At 36.4% G+C, this 25302-nt stretch overlaps 6 protein-coding genes and 1 non-coding gene across 7 annotated transcripts; 1 reads left to right on the top strand and 6 right to left on the bottom strand.

The window, feature by feature from the left end:
* Positions 1 to 1293: 1293 nt before the first annotated feature.
* LOC111012267 (oil body-associated protein 2B-like) lies at positions 1294 to 2495 on the bottom strand. Its single transcript, XM_022286351.2, has 4 exons — positions 2185 to 2495; positions 2019 to 2101; positions 1801 to 1915; positions 1294 to 1711 (listed from the first exon to the last, which is right to left on the bottom strand). Exons 1-4 carry the CDS (start codon positions 2450 to 2452, stop codon positions 1449 to 1451), a joined length of 729 nt encoding a protein of 242 aa, XP_022142043.1. The 5' UTR covers positions 2453 to 2495; the 3' UTR covers positions 1294 to 1448.
* Positions 2496 to 3742: 1247 nt separating this feature from the next.
* Positions 3743 to 6107, bottom strand: LOC111012279 (protein NRT1/ PTR FAMILY 4.6). The gene is made up of 5 exons (XM_022286365.2): positions 6005 to 6107; positions 5592 to 5809; positions 5062 to 5505; positions 4829 to 4956; positions 3743 to 4747 (listed from the first exon to the last, which is right to left on the bottom strand). Exons 1-5 carry the CDS (start codon positions 6105 to 6107, stop codon positions 3865 to 3867), a joined length of 1776 nt encoding a protein of 591 aa, XP_022142057.1. The 3' UTR covers positions 3743 to 3864.
* A 1989-nt stretch (positions 6108 to 8096) lies between these two features.
* On the bottom strand, positions 8097 to 8399 carry LOC148213461 (signal recognition particle RNA). Its single transcript, XR_015793119.1, has one exon.
* A 738-nt stretch (positions 8400 to 9137) lies between these two features.
* On the bottom strand, positions 9138 to 13552 carry LOC111012420 (MAC/Perforin domain-containing protein). Its single transcript, XM_022286566.2, has 6 exons — positions 13112 to 13552; positions 12098 to 12336; positions 11186 to 11381; positions 10851 to 11034; positions 10316 to 10470; positions 9138 to 9974 (listed from the first exon to the last, which is right to left on the bottom strand). The coding sequence occupies exons 1-6, from the start codon at positions 13418 to 13420 to the stop codon at positions 9330 to 9332; spliced, it is 1728 nt and encodes a 575-aa protein (XP_022142258.1). The 5' UTR covers positions 13421 to 13552; the 3' UTR covers positions 9138 to 9329.
* Positions 13553 to 15132: 1580 nt separating this feature from the next.
* On the top strand, positions 15133 to 17925 carry LOC111012375 (seipin-2). Its single transcript, XM_022286514.2, has 2 exons — positions 15133 to 16419; positions 17264 to 17925. The coding sequence occupies exons 1-2, from the start codon at positions 15271 to 15273 to the stop codon at positions 17747 to 17749; spliced, it is 1635 nt and encodes a 544-aa protein (XP_022142206.1). The 5' UTR covers positions 15133 to 15270; the 3' UTR covers positions 17750 to 17925.
* A 144-nt stretch (positions 17926 to 18069) lies between these two features.
* Positions 18070 to 20619, bottom strand: LOC111012376 (aquaporin NIP1-1). Its single transcript, XM_022286515.2, has 5 exons — positions 19727 to 20619; positions 19372 to 19596; positions 18978 to 19175; positions 18840 to 18901; positions 18070 to 18635 (listed from the first exon to the last, which is right to left on the bottom strand). The coding sequence occupies exons 1-5, from the start codon at positions 19826 to 19828 to the stop codon at positions 18419 to 18421; spliced, it is 804 nt and encodes a 267-aa protein (XP_022142207.1). The 5' UTR covers positions 19829 to 20619; the 3' UTR covers positions 18070 to 18418.
* A 957-nt stretch (positions 20620 to 21576) lies between these two features.
* LOC111012302 (aquaporin NIP1-1) lies at positions 21577 to 23300 on the bottom strand. The gene is made up of 5 exons (XM_022286395.2): positions 22968 to 23300; positions 22608 to 22832; positions 22208 to 22405; positions 22055 to 22116; positions 21577 to 21962 (listed from the first exon to the last, which is right to left on the bottom strand). The coding sequence occupies exons 1-5, from the start codon at positions 23088 to 23090 to the stop codon at positions 21743 to 21745; spliced, it is 828 nt and encodes a 275-aa protein (XP_022142087.1). The 5' UTR covers positions 23091 to 23300; the 3' UTR covers positions 21577 to 21742.
* Between the last annotated feature and the right edge of the window lie 2002 nt (positions 23301 to 25302).

The following is a 25302-nucleotide window of genomic DNA, read 5'->3' as shown; positions in this document are numbered from 1 at the left end:
AGTAATAAATGTACATGAAATTAGTTGAGTAATAAATCGCAACATATATATGAGTAATAAATCGCAACATATATATGATCAAATTATGAGTTATATATATCAGATCATGAGTTAGAGAGATCATCTGTCAAGTATCAACATCAAATACTGAAAACCAAGTTACAGTTGAACAATTGAGCTATATTCTATCTTCTAGACCTTTGCTAAGTTGACAAATTGAGCCATATTCTATCTTCTAAACCTTTGCCAGGAGCTTTAATTTCCGCTAAGTTGACAAATTGAGCCATATTCTATCTTCTAAACCTTTGCCAGGAGCTTTAATTTCCATATGATCCATAAGAGTCGTGGGAGTGCGGTTGAAAACTGTGGGGATGAGAAAACTTTGTGGGAGTGCGGTTGAAAACTGTGGGGATGAGAAAACTTTGTGGGGATGAGAAAGCACAGAGTACTTTGTTTTACTGGTATATCTTTATAGGTACTTTGAGATACACCTTTGTTTTACTGGTATACCTTTGTTTTACTGATATATCTTTGTAGATACTTCGAGGTACACTTTGATAGGTACTTCGAACTTTGGTACCCTATCACATAGTTTGATAAGGTACTTCGAACTTTGGTACCCTAGTTTTACTGATATATCTTTGTAGGTATATCTTTGTAGGTACTTCGAGGTACACCTTGATAGGTACTTCGAACTTTGGTACCCTATCACATAGCTTGATAAGGTACTTCGAACTTTGATACCCTATCACATAGCTTGATAGGTACTCGTATACCTCAAACTTTGGTTCTATTGAAAACGGCCTTGTAAGGAGGAGAGAGCAATAGTGTTGAAATACTTCTTTGTTTGGTAGGTACAACCTCCACATGTACTTTTAATTTTGGGACACCTCGTCCATTGTAGGTCAAACTTTAGTAGAAGATCAAACAAAGTTCAAAATTTTATCAAATATAGTGAAATTTCTCAACTTCTCAAATTTTGAGAAGTTTAAAATGGGATGCTAAGGCCCCATTTGACATTTCGTTTTTCTGTCTTTCACTCAGAATTTCAGCTCTTTGATTTTAAAAATGATGCAATAATCGAAGCCTAAATAATCGAATTACTATGCTCAAACCCCAAAAACCCTCAAGACCACGTAGATTGACTAACGTATGACACGTAATATATGCTCCACAGACATGTAATTAAGTTGAATAATTAAAATGCCACTTTCAAGTTTTTAGTTCTTCAATCTTTTGCCACGCTGGATCCTGGATCCTGGTCAAATACCACCTCCACTTACCGGATGGCCGTTTAAAAATTTCCCTCGTTTATTCCGATAATTTCACCGTTCAGCGTCCAATTACCCTTTTTTTTCCCTTCTTATATCCTAAAGTTGAAAATGAAGATGCCAAAGTTTTGGCGCTGTTATTTACACAACGAAAAACTGTGCGACTACGAGACTCACTCACGGGAAACGCGGTGCCCTTAACTTCATTTCAGTGCCGACAATATCAACGGCGAAACCCTTGCCATCGTGCAGCTTCCAATAATCAGCCTGCGGATTGATCCACTCCGGCTCCTCCAACTCCACTCTCGATTTCTTTATCGCCTCTGTCGATATGTTGTACTTGTCGTCCCTCTTCTGCACCAGCTCCTCCTTCACCACCCCACCATCCGCCGCTTGCGGCGACATCATCAGCGCCGGAGCCCCCAGCGGCAGCTTGTCACCTGTGTAAAAATACCACAAATGAATGGCCGGCCGCCGTCCATCTCACTTGTTTTAATTAACTTAAAACTATAGATACATAATAATATACCTCTATCCACCTGCCACGCGCACCAGAATTTGCCGTAGGTTTTGGCTAGATTTTGCAGTTCTGGCTTGGCTACCATCTCCGGGACGCGTGGCTGAACAAACAGCCCTGATTTGATCTGCGCCGTTCCTTAAATTAGAATTAGAAACTAATAATTAACGCCTAATTTTGGTATTTGGTATTTGAATTATTAATTTGTTAAAGAAGAAATTAAAATTAACCTCGTATGCATGGGAATGCCAGAGCTTCTGTTCATCTGGAGACAGAGTTTCGAATATTTCATCAGACACAATATATTCGACGCCTGAAAAACGAGAGAGAGAATCAAACTTCTGTAATTAAGAATTTAAGAGCATAGAGAAAATTAATTAATGTGGTGGTGGTGACCGATGAGATGGGCGTCGGAGGCGTCGGAGTCGTAAAGGGCGCACTGGAGGAAGTCCTGGTTGACGCGGGAGACGTAATGGTGGGTCTCGATTTGACGGCTGAGATCGTGGGCGTAGAGGGCAAAGGAGCAAGCGTGCTGGCTGATCTGCTTCACGGGCTTCAGCGATTGCATCATCTTAGCCCCTTTGTCCAGCAGCTGCTGCCCCATCCTCATTTTCTCGCCCGGTGGCTGCGGCTGCGTCAGATGAGCTGCTGCGCCTTGGTCCATCTTGCTCTGGTTCTGATATCTGCGGTTCCCTCCGGTGGGATAATTATGATATATAATAATGAGATGAGGAGAGAATTAAAAGGAGCCACGTTCGGGTGCACGTAGCACCCAGGTGGCTGACCCTAGGGGATTCAGTTTCATGCAATATGCCAAATAATCATTTTATTGACATTGTTTCTTGAATATTCATTCATTTTTCACATTGTTTTAACTTCTATTTCAAAGTTTGGTTCAATTTAAAAGGATTTAATTTGATGTTTATGGTCTCAAAAATTTCAGTTGGGTTGTATAAAATTACAATAATTTAATTAACTATACACCATAATCCGCTAAGAAAAAAAATGGATTTTGCTAAGAACAATACTTCTCATATTGCACCGTTCACCACTCGTTTTCTTCAAAGGTTTATTATTTTGAAAAAATAAAAATTCTATCTTATACATATTCCTTTTTCTTAAAGGTACAAAAGTTAATGGTGTGCAACTATGTTATACGGAAATAGCATTTAGCAAGTATGTCTACCTAAGTTAATAAAACAATTATTATTTTTCAAAAAAATAAATAAATAAAATAAAACAATTATTTGATGGTGTATTCATTTTTTGTTAACCATTCTTTTAACAATTTTTTAATTCATTAATAAAATTAAAAATTCTAAAATACTATTAATCCAATTAAAAATTACCCAAGGAATTTAAAAGTTAAAATAATTAGTTAAAGTTTTATGGGAAGAAGTTTTTAAAATTTAGAATATAATATTACAATATTCCAATTTGAGAATTCAAAACTTCACCAAAAAAGCAACTAATAATACTTGTACTTAGAATATTTTAAACTAAGTGAGAAATGTAACAAATTTTAAATAATGAACGGTCAGTGGTTAGGATCATATATAAGTCCAGTAAAAAGTTAAATATTTTCCAAAATAATATAAGAAAAAACTCCATTCCAACTTTCAAGAGTATTTTCCAAAATAATAAATAATAGGTTAAAAGACACCTTGCTACAAAATAATTTATAGTCTCCAAACTTTTGTTTGAAACGATTTTAGTCTTTCTACTCTTAAATTGATGACAATTTATTCGTTGTAGTTTAAAATTTATAATAATTTAGTTTTGAAATATGTTTCCATTTAAAAGTGTCTATTTTTATCATATAACAGATTTATTCTTTATAATATATAAACACACATGTGTCAAAGTATATCCAGTTGAGCAATAATTGACATGACCATCGGTCCATCATCTATACATATATAAGAAACTTTAACAAAAACATTTTACACCAGAATTAAATTATTACTGCTAAAATTCGTGAACTAAGTCATTACCTTTAAAATTACACATGAACTAAATGGTTGGAAACGAAGTTGAGGGCTAAATGGAGGAAGAAAGTGTTTTTTAACCTGTCTCTCATGGCTTCCTATTGTCAGCATCGGAGATGGCGGGCTTATTATGGTTTCTGTATTTGTATCTCTTTGCAACAAATAAATAGATCGAGAAGTTGATCAAGCTCAAGATTGAAAGCAGCCAGTAGAAGAGGTTCAGATGGTTCCGATTAATGTTGTTTCCAATCAACCAGCCTCCACTGCTTGTAATCCCCTTCGTAACACTGTTCACAACCTTCACAACTATGGTGCTCAAGAAGTAGCCCAAGGCCATCGAACTCCACAGGAAGCAAGTGGACACGGATTTCAGGGCTTTCGGCGCCTCGGAGTAGAAGAATTCCAGAAGTCCCACGTACGTGAACAGATCTGCGATTCCGAATATGAAGAACTGAAAGGATAGCCAGAACGTGCTGATTGGCAATGGCTGCGATACAGGGGTTGCGTCCAGCATGTTGTGGTCTCTCGCCACGCCCTTGCGCTTCACTTCCATTAGCGCCGCGACGGCCATGGACATGCTCGACAGAACCAATCCCACCCCTACTCGTTGCAAGTGGGTGATTCCGGTGGGGATGCCCGTGAGCTTTCGCGCAAAAGGTACGAAAATCCTGTCGTAGATTGGAACTATGAGGATGATGAAGGAGACTGGGATGATGGGGAGCGAGGCGGGGGGGATGTGGAAAGAATTGGTGAGTTTTGTGTCCATGGTGAGCCCTTGTTGGATGGAGAAGGTTTGGAGCTGAGCCAAACAGAGGGTCATTACAATTGTGCAGCAGAATATTGGTACCATACTCAGAATTATTTTCGCATTCTCTACTTGGGTGACTCTGCATAATTTCCAAGGATTTGAAGCTTCGGGCGTTTCAACTTGCCCTGAAGGTGTTTGTTGAATTGCCGCTTTGTCTAGAAACCTGTACATATTGGTGGGTTATCCGAACGTTTAATTCTATTGTTGGACTGCCAAATTAACAGAAGGTTCAAATACACAAAACCTGTAAATGTTTCTATGAGGCAGAAAGTCTTCTTCCGTAGCAGCCTCCTTGTCCCTGACAGTCTCATAGAGATCTGCAGAGTCTTCAGGGAGAACAAGGTTTCTATTACGAATGGCTGCACCATAGACCTGAAAAGAACATTCGTATGGACAGAAGTGAGAATGTATTTGGATGAAATTCTTTAGAATGGAACCTCAAACTCTTCTTTTACTCTGTTATACGTACATACATACCTGTAGAATTTGGACTATTGCACTAGATCCAGAAATAATATGCATCCGATACAGGGGTATTCCAGCGACAAATATGACCACGCTGAAGAAGATGGCTGCAGAAGATACCCCTAAACCCCAGTCCCAACCTTTATAGTCTTGGATCCACACAATTAGAGTTAAACTAACAGCACCACCGAGGCACACTCCGAGCAAGAGGTGGTTGAAGAAGCTGGACATTTGCATTGCTTCCTTGGGGTCCTTTTCATCAAATTGATCAGCACGATGTGATGGTAATGCGGCCTTAATTCCTGCAGTACCAATGGCCAATATGTAGAGAGCAACATAGAGGAGGGCAGCGTTTCCGCCTTCAACTGTCTCGCAGTGGGACTGTTTATCAAACATATTACAAGGCGGTGGCTTGAGCTTTGGGTAGTGAGCTTGTATCATGAGCAATATTAGCGCCTGAAATAACAGTTGCAGTTAGAATATGGTGGAATGGGAAATAGGTAGCGGGGGCGGCAAACTGAAGCCAGTGAAGTTGGGCAGACCAGAAACTCGAGGCAGCCGGAAATGATGACGGTTTTGACTCTGCCCAAGTATGTGTCTGCGAGAATAGCCATCAGAATAGAGATAATGTAACCGGTACCCAAGTAATTTGTCAGCTGGTTGGCCGCATCGGCTAGTTCAAAGTGCATCACAGAATTGAAATACGTAATCAAGTTCACTGCAAGCGCAAAATTCGCCAGATTCTCGAAACCAAATGCAACTGCAACAGAAACCCAAAAGGTAAAACAAGACTGTCATGAACTGTGTTGTGATTACAATGGAATGCAGGGGTGTGAGTGTAGCCAGCTATGAAGCTCGCTCTGTCATCTTTCTTTTTCTTCATAGGCCCCCATGTTATGTTAGAATATGTTTGGCACTACATTTGAAAAACTTGATGAGCAAATGATTTTTCTACCTAGTATGAGAAAAGATGATCTGGTTCCTCCATGTTTGTGTTTGAAAGCTGATCTTGCCTTCCAGTCCACCTTTCCTTCAACTACCTCAAACTTCTCCTGCATTGAAATCGACAAGCAGTTAAATTATGCAACTTACGAGATCAGCAAATGGAACAAAAATGGTTGATCGAACTCAATTAGAACTCAAATGAAGAGATCAACATCAAGCATACCATATAATTTTGCTAGGATCTACTGGTGTCGTGGGGCAGTATACTCGATAATAGTTACAAGCGATGATTCAGTTTAATATGCATATATAATAAAGGCTTTCTTATTGCATGGGAAGGTAGTGTGACGTCGGATGATAGTTTTGTTCCTGAAAGCAACATGCCTCTACTTTGTTTGTTTATAATCAGTTGCCGACTTTTATACAGCTATGTCGAGATAATGAGTCTCTCTGTTTTTCACGATAGTATGATATTGTCTATGTGAATCTAAGTTTCCATTATTTTGAGATTCAAAAAGCTTCTGCACTAATTGTAGTTAAGATCTTTTACTTATATATTCAAGATCTTTTCCACTTTCCTTGCTCTGTTGTTTCATCATGCACTTTTGTTTCATTTTGATCAAGTCATCATGTCTCATGTCAACAGTAACTTCGTCATTTGAATCATTCAAAGTGAACTCTAGTAAGCATATAATTAAATAGATCATCGCGAAGATGTCGATAAGGAAGCTTCAATTACTTGTACATCTAAATGCAAAATTACAAGCAGAATCAATTTGGTAATGGTCCAAAAGGGTTGGCATCATGAGGTAGAGGTTGACAAAGTCTAGGATCTCATTTAGAGGGGTTTGTTTGTTGGACACAAGATTTGGTTGTTACTATTTAGCCGGACGAAAGACAGACATATGAGAGAGTGGGAATGTAGGGTCTGGAATTATGTCATCAAAATGACATCTTGTTGGTGTTACAAAAGGAGACATTCAAGTCAAAACAAGACATAACCAATCATGATCTCACATGAATTGTCTAATGTTTGGAGTGTACATACAATTATACAATATGATTTAGCTTTGCTGTTTACAACCTCAATGATATTTGTTCTCTTTTATATTGAATATGTTGTTTATGTAGGTGAGTATTTAGTTTAATATTTTGTAGTTCTTTTTTTTTTTTTCACAGGTTTAATCTTTTTTAGTTAGTAAGGATTATTTTGGACTCATTTGGTATTGCTGTTATTTCTTTTATTTCTGGTTTCTAACTTTGTGTTTATTTTTCTAATTTCCCCTTTTCTAAGGGGAAAAAAGAAGTGTTTGATAACATTTCTCATGTCTTATCCTCTTAAAATTTAAATTTAAATATAAATAAAATTATAACATTATATTTAATATTGATTGTGCATTTTTTAAATAAAAAGTGATAAAATATTAGTTTTATCTATGTCTTTGAAAAATTGGTTACAGGCCAGAACCATAAATAATAGTTTAGATTTTGTTGCTTACAAAATGTGTATATACAATTTTGAGATAAAAAACAATAAACAATAACATTCACTAAGACGTGTTTCTCAAAAACTAGAAATAAGAAATAGGAACATATTCAAAAAAAAAATTAATTTTGTTCCTAATTTTCCATCTTAAAAAATTATGCTGCTCTTTTCTTGGTTATTTTAAAATTTACACCTTAAATTGTTTTAAAATCATTGTCAAATATTAAAAAATAAGAAAAAAATGTAGCTTTCAAAAAATTATGAATTAGATGGGAGATAAATACACTTTCTTTAGTTATGAATTATGAATTTCATTAATTCAAAAAATACACTTTCTTTAATTCAAAAAATTATGAATTAGATGGGAGATAAATTATGAATTTCATTTTTTAGATTTTGAAAATAATCTATTTTAGTCTCACCATTTTTAGAGAAAAAAGGACATAGGCGTTTTAAGATGGTTTTAATCTTATACCAAAAATAATGATTTTATAATTTTTAAGGTGACATGGAAGTTAATTCTCGAAAAAAAAAATCTTTTGATATATTTAGCAAGATTTTAATAAACCTGAAAATTGAAAAAGGGAAAAGCTTATATTATTTAAATTAAAAAATAAAAATTGGTTGTTATCTGAGGACTGCTCAGCGGGTACCGTTGAGCCCAAGAGAATAAGCCCGTTATCCTTCCACCGACAAGAGAGGGAGGTGAACGCTGCTCTGTGAAACCAGCCTCACGCAGTGTCCTCCACTCTAAGCCCATCAAACTTTGGGCCTTCGCCCAAAGCCCAATGATCAACTCTTTACTTGTAACGGGCGGGCTAATACACAATCTCTTGTAGCTCTACCCGATGGGCCGAACTAAGTTTCAACCACTTTAAAGCCCCCGCTTGGGTTACAAGCCCTCACTACTGAGCTCGGCGATGTATGGTCTCGCAATCCGTATTATAAAGAAAGGATTTAGTTTCAATTCTATCAATGTGGGATTCTGGCTTAGAACATATCTCATCAACCATATAAAAACCTATTATGTATTATGTATTGTGTATCCATTTTTACTCTAAACTTCTAATTTCATCAAATTGTATTTTAATTTAGATGAATATTGCAGTCTCTATCTTAAATTTTAATAAGAAGTATTGCAATTTTTACAATATGATATATTTTTGTTCGAAGAATTATGCGATAATTTCTCATGTGCACCCAATGAATTATAAACATAATTTTGGTATGACATTAATAGGTTTTAAACAAAAACAACTTGTAGAGATGGTTTTAAAAAAAAAAAATTGTAGGTTTTGGAAGTGTTATCTAATAATCAATTTTATGAAAAGCTGGATTTTATGTATTTCTAACTTTTCAAATATATTTTTGAAAAATTAAGCACTATATACAACAATCATAAAAATTTCATTAAATAATTTTATTTAGTTAAAAGCTCTTTTTGAAGACAGAAAAAAGGACAGGCTACTATAATTATCACAATATTCTTCTTATAATAGAGTTTGAGTTGGGGTATACTTAGAGGTTGTTGTGCCCTTCTAACAGTATATCCATGTTTCATAAAAGAGAATAATAATAAAAATAGAAAATGGTGTTCTAATCCTACTTTTGATTATCAATTTGCAGTAAAGCCATTGTCCTCTAACAAGAACTGTGATTAATGCAGCAAGAGAATGACTATAATTTAATGATTGTGACAATCAACAAAAGGAAAAAATGGCTACAAACTAAACTAATAAGATGTACAATGTAGGAAGAGGAGGAATAAAAGAACACATGAATTCCTGTGCAAAAAATGCTCAACTTTTGTTTCTAGTTCGTAAAGGGAAAACCGAAGAAGGATCGATGATCAGTAGTTCAGCAACGAGTACTTGATGCGCAATACTATCCTTCCCTTGTCGACCCCAAGCTTAGCCCCAGTAACCAACCAATGACCTGGAATATCCTGGGGTCCCTTTGACATTTCAGTCAAATCGACAATTTTTGCGAGTTTTCCTGCATTACTTGAACTGTCTTCCTTTTTATCTTCAGAAGTTCTTGTTTTAGAAGATGACGAGGCACCATCAGATCTCAGTGGTGTAGCAGGGATGGAGGGACTATGATCCCAGACTGATCGCCGAATCGTGCAGCCAGGTACCTTTGAGAAGAGAAGTTTTAGATATAATACGTTTTTCGCACCGAAGTCCCAAACACCGAGCTGCGCTCCAGTTACAATGTGAACACCAGACAAGTCTCCAATGTTGGCTTCTGTGTACTCTATAGGCGCGGTGCTTACATGTGAGAAGTTCTTCCACTTGATGGGTTCAAACCACCGGCTGTCCTGCTCCTCAGGGCCATGCCATTTTGGGGCACCTATGGCGACATGTGAGTCCCAATGGGGTTGGAGAATCTTTGGCAGCGACACAAGATGTTGCAGATGGATAGCGAGTCGGTTCTGCTTGCAGCCTTCGAGGTTAAGCCGAAGACCAGTTACTGGTTTACGGCCAACAGTAATCTGCAATAATAGGGGGTGATTAATAAGATAGAGTGAAATAGAGCATGTTATGGAACTGGATTGAGAAAGAAAAGTTACAGCTTTTCCCAAGAAGATATTTATATTAGTGTCTAAAACACAAACATTTAATGCAAAATACAACCATTTATGAACGCTATTAGTAAATTTTGACTTCCCTACATCACCGACTCTGTTACCATGGAAGCACCTTAAACTTTTACTGTCCAAAAATGCAAGAGTATTATTTTTCATACCAATACTTCATCAGCAGAACCCCATCTGATTTAGAAACAAGGTCAAACTCATTTTGAAGGCAGTAGAATTAAGGAGATGGAGAATACCTGATCTGGGCTAATATAAAGCTTCGGACCCATCAAGCTGAACTGAAGTGATGGACACAAGGGCTCTTTTCTTTGCAGGTTAGTTTGTTCAGGAGCCCATGCCCTACCAATTTGAAAATCCAAAAAGTACTGCAGATCCTCGATCGGAGGCTTGTCTGTTAGGATAACAAAGGTTCAGCTATTTAACTAAAATGTTGGAACAAAAAGCAAGGTATTCATATCAAGCAGCATTAACTAACGCCTACACAATGCACGAGCAAATATTTAATATTTACAGTGTTCTAGTGAATTTCATGTAGAATAAGTTACTCTTACTTTTATTGAAAACATTACTTCTTTTTCTTAAAATGTCAAAAGAGGGAAAGGGAAGTGGTAAATTTGACCCTTTTCGAACATCTAATACAACTTATGAGGAGGATAAGCCATCCCCCAACAAGAGAGGAAAAAATAGAATCAGTCTGCTGCCACCAAAACATATTTCCAAGCAGGTTTGTACTTCTCCTTTATTTGTTAAGACTGATAGAAGTGCACTTACATTCCAAATATAGGTCAATAGCACGGGCTAAGTGCTTCACACCAGGCACTCCTTCAAGCATGGAGACGATGGGGGTAAATGTCATGTTAATCACATCTGGAGCCGTCTTTACAGTGTCTGCCCATTTGGCATGACTCTGAACAAGATCATCACCACCTCTTCTCCTAAAAATTACAGTAACATCCTGCAAGAAACCGGACATCATGAAATTTTTTCTTCTTTAGACTCAAGTTAACAGAAGGAACGGTTTACTATAGTTCATTGAGGTCCCAAGATATACACTGCAACTTGACAGTGAAACAATTGCTTCATAAAAATGATTGTTTACTACTAACCTTATCCTTGTAACTCAAGGGGCCAACAGTTGACTGACTTTTGGAGTCAAGAAATCGCTGTTCCCCAACCTCTTTCACGTAGTGCTCAATCTCGGACTCTGACAAAGGAGATGACTGGTGTTGCCTGATGTATACCACATCTCTTCCACCAATTGTCGCTGATGTAATGATATGCGTACCAAAATTTTCAATAAAACTGATGAAGGAAAAGAAATCCTAGTTATAAATTATTTTCAAGTCACCACTACTTATGAAACTTGCAAGCGCAGATACAGAGGACCAACTTACCTTAACCTCACCCTAACCTCTAAAAATTTACAGGGGTTAAGCGTTCAGTGTAAAACGTATTTGCCAAAACTACATGATAAAGGTTAGAGGATACACATACTTTCCTTTATGTTATATAAAGTATGTTACCTTCTCAAAAGATGGGACTGTGATAAAAATTGATCATGACACATACTTTCCTTTATGTTATATAAAGTATGTTACCTTCTCAAAAGATCGGACTGTGATAAAAATTGATCATGACTTGAGTCATCTAGGTGTCTATAATAAAATACTTTTGAAATAGGAAGGAAGACAAAAACATCACCACTACACCAAAATATTGAATTATTTACTCATCACTCAAAGCATGATTAAGGTCCTTAATGAAAGTGTTCACTTCCTATTTTACAGTCATTAAGTCATTCTTTCACATGCAAGGCAGCCTTTCACGCGAGGAGGGTATAAATGCAAATTATTTCTACCAGGCAAGATGCATTGTCTCATGACTCAAAAATATTTAAAAAGTGATGCAGACTTAAGTTTTATCTGGAAGATGAAGTGTTCTGCTTCGAACTTAATCCCTCCCATGAAATGAATTTTGAGCACAGCACATCCAATCGCAGACAAGAATGGACGGCTTACCTAGCCAAGGACACAGGATCCCATGTATACGGCACAGCACGCTTGATATCCTCCCGCAAAACTAAATTTGAGTTTTTCAATTCAACTTTAAAGAGAGGAATCAAATATCCAACCATAGCAAGTGATTTTGTAGCTGCAGCGTCAACTTGCCAAGAACCACTGAAATTGAACATGGCATCGAAGCTTCCAAGTGGAATGTTGCCTGATATACCCGATTTCTGGTTGAAGTATTCTGCCATCTGAAAGTTGAAGTATCAATGCAACACATTACGCATTTGAACTTCAGATTAAGAGCCCTTTCTTTTTCAATAGGCTTCCACATGGACCTCATTGATATTAATTACCCAGTCAAATTTAAAACTAAGTACAAAGCAGAAAGCTTCCTCCAAAAATAAATCAAAAAACTGTTGGGCGTAACTTTCACAACTCAGTAGCAAAATCAAGTCTGAAAAATGCACCAACATTATTCACAGAGCTGCTTGAACTTAGGGTTTGAACCTTTAACTTCATTTCAAGCTTGTCAAATACCCGATTTGATCTCTTTTACTGTATCCGCCTATCAGACATTGATCAAGTTGCAAACTTACAATGATTTCAAAAATAATTTTCATAATGTACTCTTAATAGTTATACCAAGCTTGTGCTTTAATACACTCTATAAGGACAGCAACAAAATTAATTAAACATAATGATAAAGCTGTAAGAATGAGTCATTGGGTTAATCGAAGAACTTATACTCATACAAGATCATCAAAAATCAGACCACAAACTGTAAAGATTGACAGAATCATATATGTACAGGAAAAAGGAAAAAAACAACAGCAGTAGAGTAGAGATCAAGAAGTGCAAGTCCCAAAATTGTAAGGATTCAAGTATCAGATGCAAACAAGCTGGAGAGGGAGAAAAAAACTGAAGCAATAAGCATTCAGGAGGGCAAATACAAGAAGGGATGAAAAGGGTTGATCAGAAGAAAGCCAAAAAAAGGACCAATAGAAAGAAGAGCTCCAAAATGACCTTGTGGAAGGTGCAAACGGGGACGTTTTCGGTTGCCCTGTTATCTGAAGAACACTGAATATCATCAGGCACATTGGGAACCATAACCCCATCAGTCAAAACTAGATCCCTGGTATGGGCATCATCGAGCTGAATCAACCTCGACCCAGGTGTTCCTTTGCAGTAGAGAAGGCGAATATCGGCGGTGACATCGAAGCCACGCCCTAAAGCTTGGATGGAATTGGAAAGTGTGGCGGTCAAAGCGTCCATGCTTGAAGTTGAAGTAGCTGTGCCGGCGGCGGTGGTCTGAGAGGCGAAGGGATCTTTCATCACTGAAGGAGAGGATGGGGCAGAGAAGATGAACCCCCAAGGAATTACTACTTCGCTTTCAGTTGAAAATTTCCATTACTCCCTTGGGGAGTTCAGAAAACGATCTTTATGATTTGGGTTTTGTTTTGTTTGTTCATTTATCCCTCTTTTTCATTTTTCCTTGAAAATTTTAAAAAGAAAAGGAAAAGATTTTATTTTTATTTTATTTGGTAGTGGTGGGACAGGTTGGACTTTGTCATTGCTGTTATTGTTTTCGGTTGTTCTTGTTCCAACCAGAGGCACATAAATTTGACTGTCATAATTTCAAAAACGAAGAACGCGTTTTTGTGTGTTGTTCCAATTAGAGCAGAATTGAATATGGGGGATTCTGGGTTGACTCTCCCTCTGCAACCTTTTTTTTTTCTTTTTCCATTTGCTTTGGTTTGAATAACATCACGTGACATAAACTTTTGAGAATAATTTTTTGCCTGTTACATAAATAAATATTGAGCGAGCCAACCTTTCAAGAAAAACTGTAAACAGATCATATGGTATAGATTCAACTTTTACTGTGAAGGTATGTTTGACATTAAAGTTATCCGTTATTCGATATGAGATTGCTTTTGAATTCAAGTTGATTATAAAAAGGATAAAGATGTCTTAAAGATGTCAAAATTCAACGGTAATTAGTATATATCAATTATGTTTTTTTTTTTGACAATCTAATTTTTTATCTTGTTGAATTATGTGGAGGGTGATACCTTTCAATCTATAGTTCAGGTAGTGTTTTCTCCCCTTAATCAAAATCCGTCCTTCTACAAAAAAAAGGGGGATATAGAATAAATTGACTTTATAATTGTACTAAAAAAATTTGACTTTATAATTATAACTCAACGAAGCTTATAAGGGTTATTATTGATAAAGAGAGTGCAACTAGGAAATTCCCTTTTAATATTGTTCCAAGGGTCTATTAGTCGTTACTTTTGGGCCAATTTATTCCAAAGTTTGCTGGACCAAAATATAACGGCCCAGCCAAGAAGAATATGGGTCGCTACATTGTGGGCTGCAAAGATTTATATGGTAGCTCATGTTTTTTTAAAAAATATTTTATTGTAATTTTGAATTGTTTTAATGTACATAATTTAATTGCCAAAAAAATCTTTTTTTTTTATATAACATATGGGGAGGGGAACGAACTCATAGCCTCATAGTTGGAGATATATGTCAATTACCGCTTGCTTTGTAATTGCCAAAAAACTTTGTCTCTAATGTTTTAATGATTTTAAATTTATCATGTAACTTAGTTAAATTTATACTCAATAATGTAATTGAAATAAAGGTAATTCCAACCCACAACTTTTTGATAGATGATAATAGACTAAACTAATTAGTTAAGTTATACTTGTTAATTGAAATAAAATAGTGGATTGAGGATTTGACAATCAAAAAAAAATTATTTTTTTATGACGTGAACGTATCTTAGTGTTAAAGGTTTGTTAATAGGAAAAAGAAAAAGTTTAAATGTTTCCCTCACGTTCTTCCTATAATTACAAAAACACATCTTTAAAGACGAAGGTAGATTGTATGAATTTAGAAAGGAGAAATTTTGCATGAAGAGGAAAGTGTGGTATTTAGTAGTGACGTGATTCGAAAATTTTGATATATTGAAAATAGAACTAAAAACTTTGAAGATAACATGAACGAAAATTACACGGAGAGATGAAAAAATGAGCTATTTTGTTTTGTTTTTTTTTTTTTTTTTCCTTCCCTCGTCTCGAACGTCCCATCATTTTGAGAAACTTCATCCGAATCTTGTGTATTTAAATCTCAAAATTTAGAAAGATGGGTTTGGCTTTGGATTGCGCATTTCGATGCAACATTTGGGAATGGGATCCCGTGACACCAAAGACAGCGAAAACGGTGATGGCTTCTTCGACACTCCCGATGAATTCCCGTCGGAGGAATGTTCTATCACCGATCAACCTGAACTTTCCACTTCAGGCTCCTCCGTTTCCCATATCGGAACCGTCGCAGACCCATCCGAGCCTTCACCGGTGCCTGAGATCTCTTCTGAGAATACCTCCTCCGCTGCCAATTCATTACGCCGTCGGCTATCTGTTCGCCGCAGACTCGCGGGCGAGAATCCGAGTTCAGATTCCTCTATCAGTTCTGTAACGAGTACAATCGACGGTTCGAAGAAGATGAGCCCCGGGGAGAAAATCCCAAAAATTCACCTGAATTTTAAAGACGATGGAAAGCAGCCCGAGGGATCCGAGTCTTTCTCGGGACAGTTCAGCTCGTCGGGAGGTTCGAGTAGCGTAAATGAAATGAATACTGAGGTATCGACGGTGACTACCGCGGAGGTTAACTCGGACGGCGACTCGGGCGATTCGGTGGTGGAATCCGGCGATTCTTCGTCAAGCATACTTGTGTTGATTTCGGGATTGCTCCTCAAGGCAATTGGGGCTCAACTAAGCTTCTTTGTTTACAGTATCTGCTTTCCCCTGTGGTTCTTATATCATTGTTACACGTTTGTTTTCCATCCTTTTCAAACGATTAAGCTCGGGAAAGCATATGTGACAGGAAAGGTATTTGGAGTTTGGGAACTTGTTTTTTCTCTTGTCAGTTCCTTGATATTTGAACGGTTGAAGGAGCGCAACTCTCTTTGGAAAATTGGCCTCCGCTGTGTGTGGGGTTTGTTGTGGTCGGCTTATGTTTGTTTCATTTTGTGCGGTCTCTTGATTTCGGCTCTTATTTTTAGTGGGTTTCTTATGAGGTTCTTAGTTCAGGAGCCTATCAAGATGAAAGAGATATTAAATTTTGACTACACTAAACACAGTCCTGAGGCATTTGTGCCGATCTTGCCTGATTTAAATAATCTTAATGGTCAGAATTGTAAAGAAAATATCGCAAGTGGGAAGACCCAGTCACGGGTTATCCCTCCTGATCACCAATTGCAGGTCATTGTCTCACTAACATTGCCGGAGTCTGAATATAACAGGAATCTTGGGGTCTTCCAGGTATGTCTTTATTTATTCTGTTTAGGGAGTATGCTTTTTAAATTATTACAAGTAACATAATTTTCTGATTCTTTTGTTGATATGTGAACCCTTGATCTTCATTGAAGTTGAACGATATTATTTTCTCAGAACCAAGAAGTGAACTTGGTATAATCATAACATTAATCGAATGGATAAGATTGGAAATGAGGGTTGAATTCACATTGAGCGTCGACAATGTTAGAATTTGCAGTTTTTTAGTAGAAGAAAACTATAAGAAAGTGTGCTTCTGAAATGAGAATTAATCACTTTGTCTAAGCTTCAATGATCAATTTGGTTGGATAGAGAAAGATATGGGAATTGTAGCTTAATATTCGATGAAATAGGAACTGCCAAAAACTGTATTTATACATCTATGTTTTCTAGTCATGTGCATCAGTTCCTTTCTGCATCATTGTTCCATGAATTTTAAATGAATATAAAAAGAAACGCCACATTAAGAAAAAAAGTTCAAAACAGAGGAGCCTCCTGCAACAAAAATAAGGCTAATATAGTGGTTTTAGTTGTCTGAGTAGAAAAACGACAGGACATTAGATTAAAACTTTCTAGAGAACATTTAAAGAGTTTTCTAACTGTGCGAATGATGAGGGTGGGTTGGTGAAGGCTAATAGAATCATTAGGATCAAACAATCGCACATGATCGTTAATATATCATTAAGTATAGCTAGATTTTGATTTTACTTTGTCTGAAAATTCTATTTTCAGTTATCAGTACCATCAATGGGTGTATATGCTCTCTCTTAAGTGTCTTTGGACTATGTGTATTATGTGAATCCTTGTGGGATATTTGGTGGTTATGCTGCAGGTAAGAGTAGAATTCCTTTCTGTTGGTGGTAACATTCTTGCAAGCTCAAGCCATCCATGCATGTTACAGTTTAAAAGTGAGCCCATTCGCCTTTTACTGACCATCCTGAAGCTTGCACCCCTTGTTACTGGCTATGTATCAGAGACCCAGACACTGAATCTGAAGCTTGGAGGTTTCACCGAAGGAAATATACCGACAGCCTGTCTGCGGGTTACACTTGATCAGCGAGCAGAGTTCAGTCCTGGTGCTGGTATACCCGAAATATACGATGCATCCTTAATCCTTGAATCTGAACTTCCCCTGTTCAAAAGGATTATATGGTTCTGGAGGAAAACTTTATATGTATGGATTAGCATGACATCATTTATGATGCAGTTGCTTTTTACACTGGTCTGTTGTCGACCGATAATCCTTCCGAGAATAAGGAGAAGCGGTGGATCAGCTAATGCGAGCTCCACGGGCAACGGCGCCTCGGCACAAGGTTAATAATTTTGTTGCTCATGTATAAACCCAACAATTCCAACATTGTTGGTTGCTACACACCTAAAGCTAAATATTTAGTATCACCAATTCTTTTATTATTCTTCTTCTTTTGCTTTGACTTGTATGTTCTTGGTCTGAAGTGAATGAGAATGAGAAAGTAGCAGATCATATTTATGTCCTCTTTACAGCATTTGAAACCATTTCAATTGAGCATGAACAATTTGGAGAGCAGTGTTTCTGTTTAACCTGCATTGGAGTGAAGTTATGTTAAACTGTTAACTGATCCATTGTGTGTGTGACCCGATAGTTGGGAAGATGCAAAACCTCAATAATCTTTGACTTGGAACCTTTTATTAGAGTCATAATCAGATTATTGTTTTTTCTTTTATGTTAACTTGAAGCAAGCAACTTGTGCATTGATGAACAGTATTCATGTGAACTTTCATGCAGCCATCAAAATTTGAACTTATCCTGATCCAAATGGTGGATTATTAGTTTTGCACGAGAATCCCAACACCAATCTTTAGTTATGTGAAATCAAATACTCGTTCATTTGCAATCTTTGAATAAAGTAGAACAATTTATCACAGGAGTAGCATGTGAGTTTCTCCATGCACTTTTAAGCCATTTGAAGTACAAGAAAGAAAAATTGGTGGCACAAAGACAAGCCTTTCATGATGAGGATCCATTACGACTTCTGAGAAAGGAAGCACTTTTGGTGATCTCTCCTAGAGGCTTGTCTGTGAACCTAATGGTATTATAGACCAAAGCACCCGAAATCGCCCCTAAAACAGGCGCTATCATGTAAATCCATAGCCCTTTAAATTGTTTCCATACTATAGCAGGTCCCAAGCTTCTGGCTGGATTCATGGATGCTCCAGTAATTGGCCTGAGAGAGAATAAATAGCTTTTTACTTAGAATAACATCGGTACCGGTACTGATGCTCTTACAAGGTGAACAGATTAGGCAAGAGATATAAAACCCAAGTACAACATTGGTCTGGAGATTCATTGTTCAATAACTCTCATCAAAAAGAATATCCCATGATAGTGGTACCAAATAGTTTTCTTGGAAGATATAAAAATTTAATACCCTGCAAACATCACGTTGAGCAGCACGGTAGCACCGACAGCAAGTCCAGCAAGTTCGCCGATCTATTAGATCAAGAAAGGTAAATCAGTTATTAGTCCGGAAGAAATTGTGAGGAGAAGATGAAGAAGAGGAACTAACGGCTCTATTGTCAGTGGCAACACCAGACACCACAAACATGAGGTAAAATGTGATAATGAATTCAATCACAAAGGTCTGCAAATACGAGTCACTTGGGAGAGTCCCTGCAAAGTGGTCTTGTTTTCCACTAAATATTAGCCTAAGTGTCCCACTTGCTAATGTTGATCCAAGAACTTGAGCCACCACAAATGCAGGCACCTGCAACAAATTTTTGATTATCTCCACATCAGAATTAAATTAGCATACCATTTTTGTCTTATTTGATTTGAGATTTAAATCGAATAAGACAAAAATGGAAAAGGTTTTGATTTTCCTGTTTTACAGGTCAAGAATAACTTCATTTCCATATCAAACCAAGCAGGAAAAAAATGGAAATGACAAGAGGCTGGTTTACCTCCTTCCATGGAAATCTCTTGGTAATGGCAAAGGCTATGGTGACAGAGGGGTTAAAATGGGCACCAGAGATGTGGCCAACGGAATACACCATCACCATTACAACTAAACCCCAAGCAATAGAAATCCCTGGGAAGGTGATAATTCCATCTGTGCTCAAATTCACCACTACTGATGCTTCCCCTGCAAATATCAAGAAATATGTCCCCACCACCTCTGCAATCAACTATTTCCACACCAAAGCAAAAATATCAGCCATTAACGAAAACTTGGAAATGGGTTTTCCACCATCTGGATTATATGACTTGATTTCAAGATTTTCAGACTTAACAGAGAGAGAGAGAGATGAGAGAGACCTTCTGAATGAAAGGAACAGAGACACAGTCAGCTGCGGGATCATCTTTCACATTCAAAGAAACACTGTGGTGTCCATTGCTTGATCCTGAACTTTGAGCCATGATTGGTGGATAAAGAAGCAAGCAGAGAATTGAGAATCAGAGGAAAGAAACTTGCCAAAACCCAGATGGAGAGTTGCAATATATAGAATCCCAAAAGGCCAAAATGGTGAGAGAGAGAGAGAGAGAGAGGGGAGTGATCAATGAAGATTTGTTTCCTTGTGGTTATGGAGGTTACTGAGAATTGCGATGAAAGAAGCTGGGAAAGAAGAGGAAGTGATAAAATTCACCATTTAACATTGCTTTACTGGATATACAGAGAGATATGAATGGCTTTCTAATCAAAATTACCAATTTTGCCACCCCCCTTACCTGCCCCTTCAAAGGACTTGGGGGCACTTTGGACCCAATTTTTACTTGGTTTTAGTATGGGGCAATCTGATTCTTTAAAAAGGAAATCTTTTTTGAAGTTTCCAAATTCAAAGCTGTCAAATGAAGAAGAATGTTGTTTCATTGGATATGGTTTAAAAGTGGATAAAACCACGAAGTTCTATTTTTAAGCTATAAGATAAATGTTTTCTAACTTTGGAGGGTTTAATAAGTTGGATTTGGTAGGAAACAATGCTAGCTTGAAATAAAGAGGAATGAACGGTCTGGTTTTGAAGAATTGTATGCAGTTAAATTCTTTTACAGGTCATCACTTTGGATCCTATATCAACAAATTCACCCGTGCCCAAATGGCGCATTTTCAAAATATTTTAAAAGTAAGTAATTTCTTTTCTTGGTTTCACAAAATTTCCTCCGAGTTGTTACGTCTTGGGAAGATTGATGTAATTTCACCTTTTGCTCATGTGGCTTAATGATATTTCTCTTTTTTTTTTTAAAGTAAGATGAGTTATCGATTTTCAATGGTGATAAATACTCACTGCGAACAGTGGAGATTCAAATTCATAATCTTTTGGATATAAGTGTCTTAATTAATCAGTTGAGCTATATTCAAACTGACATTTTTTTCATCGTTTTTTTTTAGTTTTAGTTCGAATACTTTATTATCTGTAGTTTGTACTCACATTTTTCAATGATTGGCTTATACGTGAGGTGGGATTCGAACTTCGAACTCACAACCAAAGGTTGGAGATTTGTGTATCGCCTATGCTCGCTTTGTCACCTCAATAGAAATCTTTTAACGTTACATTATTGTTTGATTAATTTTATAAGCGTGGAGTATATAAAATAATGATCACATTTGTAACGTTTTCTTTTTCCTCATTTTTTGTTTTTTCTTTTTCCAAAATAATTATCTCTGGTAAATATTTTTTGTTTATTGTCTTTTTAAAGAAAAAATGACAAAAAAAACATTTTTTAAAAACTATTTCCTTTCTTGTTCTCTAAAATTTTATATAAAAGTTAAAATTTCAAATTTAATATTCAAAATTCTCATGTTATACTTATTTTTTTTTATATTCATTATGCATCCCCTATGTATAAATGATATAATAATGTTTTTATCTCTCCTTCAAGAAAATTGGAAACTAAAAATAGAAACAAAAAAACAAAAAAATTGATTTTATTTTTTAATTTTCTACCTAATTTTAAAAACGTTTCTGGAAGATGAGAAACAAGAAATAAAAACAACTCCAAATTGAAAAAAAAAAAAAATCAAATAACCACTACTTAGATATACCTTGTGCATTGATGAACAGGATTCATGTGAACAAGTTCGACAGCCATCAAAGTAATTTGAACTTATCCCTTATCCTAATCCAGAGATGTGGGATTCTTAGAGTCCCAACACCAATGAAGTTCATGTGTGAAATCAAATACTTGTTTTATTTCAAAAGTAAAACCAAAAACAATTTGGTATTCGGAAAAACATGCAAGTTTCTCCTCGCACTCTAAGCCATCTAACTCTATTTCTACACTAAATTTTGAAGTACAAGAAAGAAAAAAAAGGCATTTTGCCATAACCCCTGCTTTTCAAGGTGAGGCGCTACGACCCTGTCCTTTGAGAAAAGAGGCACTTTTAGTGATCTCTCGTAGAGGCTTGTCTGTAAATCTGATGGTATTGTACACCAAAGCACCTGAAATTGCTCCTAAAATTGGAGCTACCATGTATATCCACAACCCTTTGAACTGTTTTGACACCAAAGCTGGCCCCAAACTTCTCGCTGGATTCATTGATGCTCCTGTAATTGGCCTGAAAAAAACACCATTCACAAATAAATACATACCAAATACAAATGGTTGGTTCTACTTTCAAAATCCTTGCAAGATATCATAATTTAATACCCTGCAAACATGACGTTGAGAAGCACTGTGGCGCCGACGGCAAGTCCAGCAAGCTCACCGATCTGTAAGATCAAGGAAGGCAAGGCAAATCAGTGATTGACTAAACAGAGAAAGTTTGAAGCTTTGAAGCTTTGAAGATGAGGAACTACTAACGGCTCTATTGTCAGTGGCAACACCAGACACCACGAACATGAGGTAAAATGTGATTATGAATTCAACCACAAAGGTCTGAAGATATGAGTCACTTGGGAGAGTCCCTGAAAAGTGGTCTTGTGTTCCATTAAATATTAGCCTCAGTGTCCCACTTGCTAGTGTTGATCCAAGAACTTGTGCTACCACATACGCTGGCACCTGCAACAAACAAATTTCGATTAGCACACCCCTTTTTGTCTTGTTGGTGAAAAACAAACCAGATTTGACAGAAAAGGCTAGCACAAGAATCTCCCTACCTAACCTCCCTAGAATTCTCACCCAAGTGGGGAAATTTTTGGGTTTCTTGTTTTGGGGTTCAAGAAATTTACCAAACGAAACCAAGAAAAAAGAGTTGGTTTACCTGTTTCCATGGAAATCTCTTGGTGATGGCGAAGGCTATGGTGACAGCAGGATTGAAATGGGCACCGGAGATGTGGCCAACGGAATACACCATCACCATTACAACCAAACCCCACGTGATTGAAATCCCTGGGAAAGTGATGACTCCATTTTTGCTCAAATTCACCACCACTGATGCCCCGCCGGCAAATATCAAGAAATATGTGCCTACCACTTCTGCAATCAACTGTAGTTTCCACCACCAAGAACAAAAATTTCAGCCATTCAATCACAAATCCAGTTAACTTAACCAGAGCTTGAAAATGGTTTTTCGTTTTCCATCAAAAACAGAGAGAGAGAGAGAGAGAGAGAGAGGAAAGACCTTCTGAATGAAAGGAACAGATATGCAATCGGCTGATTCTGCGTTGGTCACGGCTGTGGAATCATCCTTGATGTTCAAAGAAACAGCGTGGTGTCCATTGCTTGATCCTGAAATCTCAGCCATGATTGATGAAGCAGAGAAGTGGGATTCAAACAAAGTGGCAGATTTCTTAAGATTAAGCTCTGATTTTTGTTCTTTCCCAGGATTGTTCCAAAACCCAGATAAAACAGGTGCAATTTATAGAACCCCAAAAGTTAGAAATGGGAACAGGGAGAGAGGGAGAGAGAAGATTGACCAATTTACGTTTGTTTTCTGGTGGATATGGGGGTTACTTTAGTATTATATTGCAATCACTTTGACATTGTAGATATCGTTGAAAATTGTGATGTAATAAGTTGAGAGAGAGAAATTGAAATTCACAGTTGAACGCTGCTTCGATCCAACCACCCGCCGGATATACAGAGGGAGAGAAATGAATGCATTTCTGATCAAATTTACCCATTTTATCTCAATAACTTGGGAGCACTTTGAACTCAAAATCTTTGCTGAAATTTTTGGGTTTTTTTTTGGTGGAAGTGTCAAAATTCAACGCTGTCAAATTGGAACAAGGTTATTTCACTGGATATGGATAACAGGATTGACCATAAAAAATCCCATTTTTAAGAGACATGCATATTAATATTAATATTTTCTAATTTCGGTTTAAGTTTAATCATCTGGATTTGGTAAGCGGCAACTCAGTATCTAGGTATAAACAGTATGGTTTTTAAGTTTATGTTGGAAAATGGAAGTGGTTAATACTCCGAAAAACTTAATATATCTTAAGATAATTTTGAATAATTACTCTCCTTTTTAATGTCGGTGATTAAATTTGATTCAATCATTGTCCAACTGGGTTAATTGAAATTTTTTTTTAATTTTTAAATACACGTATTATCGGCTTATTTAAGAATTTAATCTTGTAAAAATTACTTCAAACAGTTAAATTTATTTTCTTTGTTCGTCTAAATTTTAAAACAATTTTCTAAAAAGTCAAATATAAATAAGTAAAATAAGTCTTAATTCTCTACCTACAATTTTTCTCACTACCTTCTTTATAAATACATTAATTCACTCACTTCTTTCTATACCCACATTTTATAATTTTAATGAGTTAATATTAATCATAACAACTTATTCTCTAAAAATTGTTTGAAAGTAAAAGTCATAAAAGAAAGTATTGAATAAAATAGAATTAAAATAGATATATACATATAAAATTTTATTGACGGTCTCGACATTCTTGTGCATCTCCTTGCGACTTGGATGCGTCACTAGATCAGGATCATTCGCATCTTGTTGGTATTAAGGAGTTGCTATCAATTCTTCTAAGTCATTTTTAATCGTGTTTCTATTATCTCACTTTTTCATCCGGGCGTGGTGTTGGTAAATTGAAAATTTTGAGTTAATATAACTCTGATAAACTCGAATTTGAATCGTTCAAATCGAAGAATTTTTTAACGACCCGTAATTTATGCAACTTAAAGTAGTAAAGAGTTCTGAAAGAAAATTTTGGTGCGTCTTGACAAACCCATGTGTTTTGTGGAGTTATTTTCCCATTCCTTTTGGGCATTCAACCGTCAGTGGGTGAGTTTGATGTTCAGTTGGGGTAGGCCTAAAGCTAAATTAATAGCACGTGGGACCATGTTTGGACAAAGGTTATATGGCTTTTAATTTTATGGGCACATTTCCAAATTAAATTAAAAACAAATTATAATTTAAATATATTATCAAATACAACGAATGGTATTCATATTCAATATGAATGACTTCACACTTTGTCATTCATTACGTGGTTTAATTTTATGTATATAGACATTATAATCTTGTTTCTTGTTCATTTCTACAGCGCACAATGGAAAATTTTCAGTCCCAATATCTTTTGCTGGGTTATATAATAATTATATGCATAGTTGAGCTCTAATGATTGTAATTATTGGACTTTTGGACTTTTGATTTTCTGAGGGATACTACCTAATCGAAGTTTAATCCTACAATTAATGGTTTTAATTAGCTCAATAAATGGAGCGCTTGTGTATACGACAAAATAAGTTCAATTATGAACCATCTAAATATAACTCTACTGATTAAGATATATATCTTTGTTAAAAAAGTCGTGGATTCAAATCTCCACACCCACATGCCGTTGTACTAAAAAAAAGTTCAATTATGTGTAATTAATATATTAGTAACATTCTCCACGTGCAAATATATCAAAGAAAAAAAACCAATCCAAATTTATTTATAAAAAAAAAAAGTTAAAATAATCTTAGTTTATCACCAACAGAGGAAGAAC

Source organism: Momordica charantia, assembly GCF_013281855.1.
Source record: "Momordica charantia cultivar OHB3-1 chromosome 1 unlocalized genomic scaffold, Mcharantia_2.0 BLBB01000001.1, whole genome shotgun sequence".
Lineage (NCBI taxonomy): Eukaryota > Viridiplantae > Streptophyta > Magnoliopsida > Cucurbitales > Cucurbitaceae > Momordica > Momordica charantia.
Note: the sequence above shows the minus strand (reverse complement) of the source record. Positions and strands in the feature narration are given on the sequence as shown.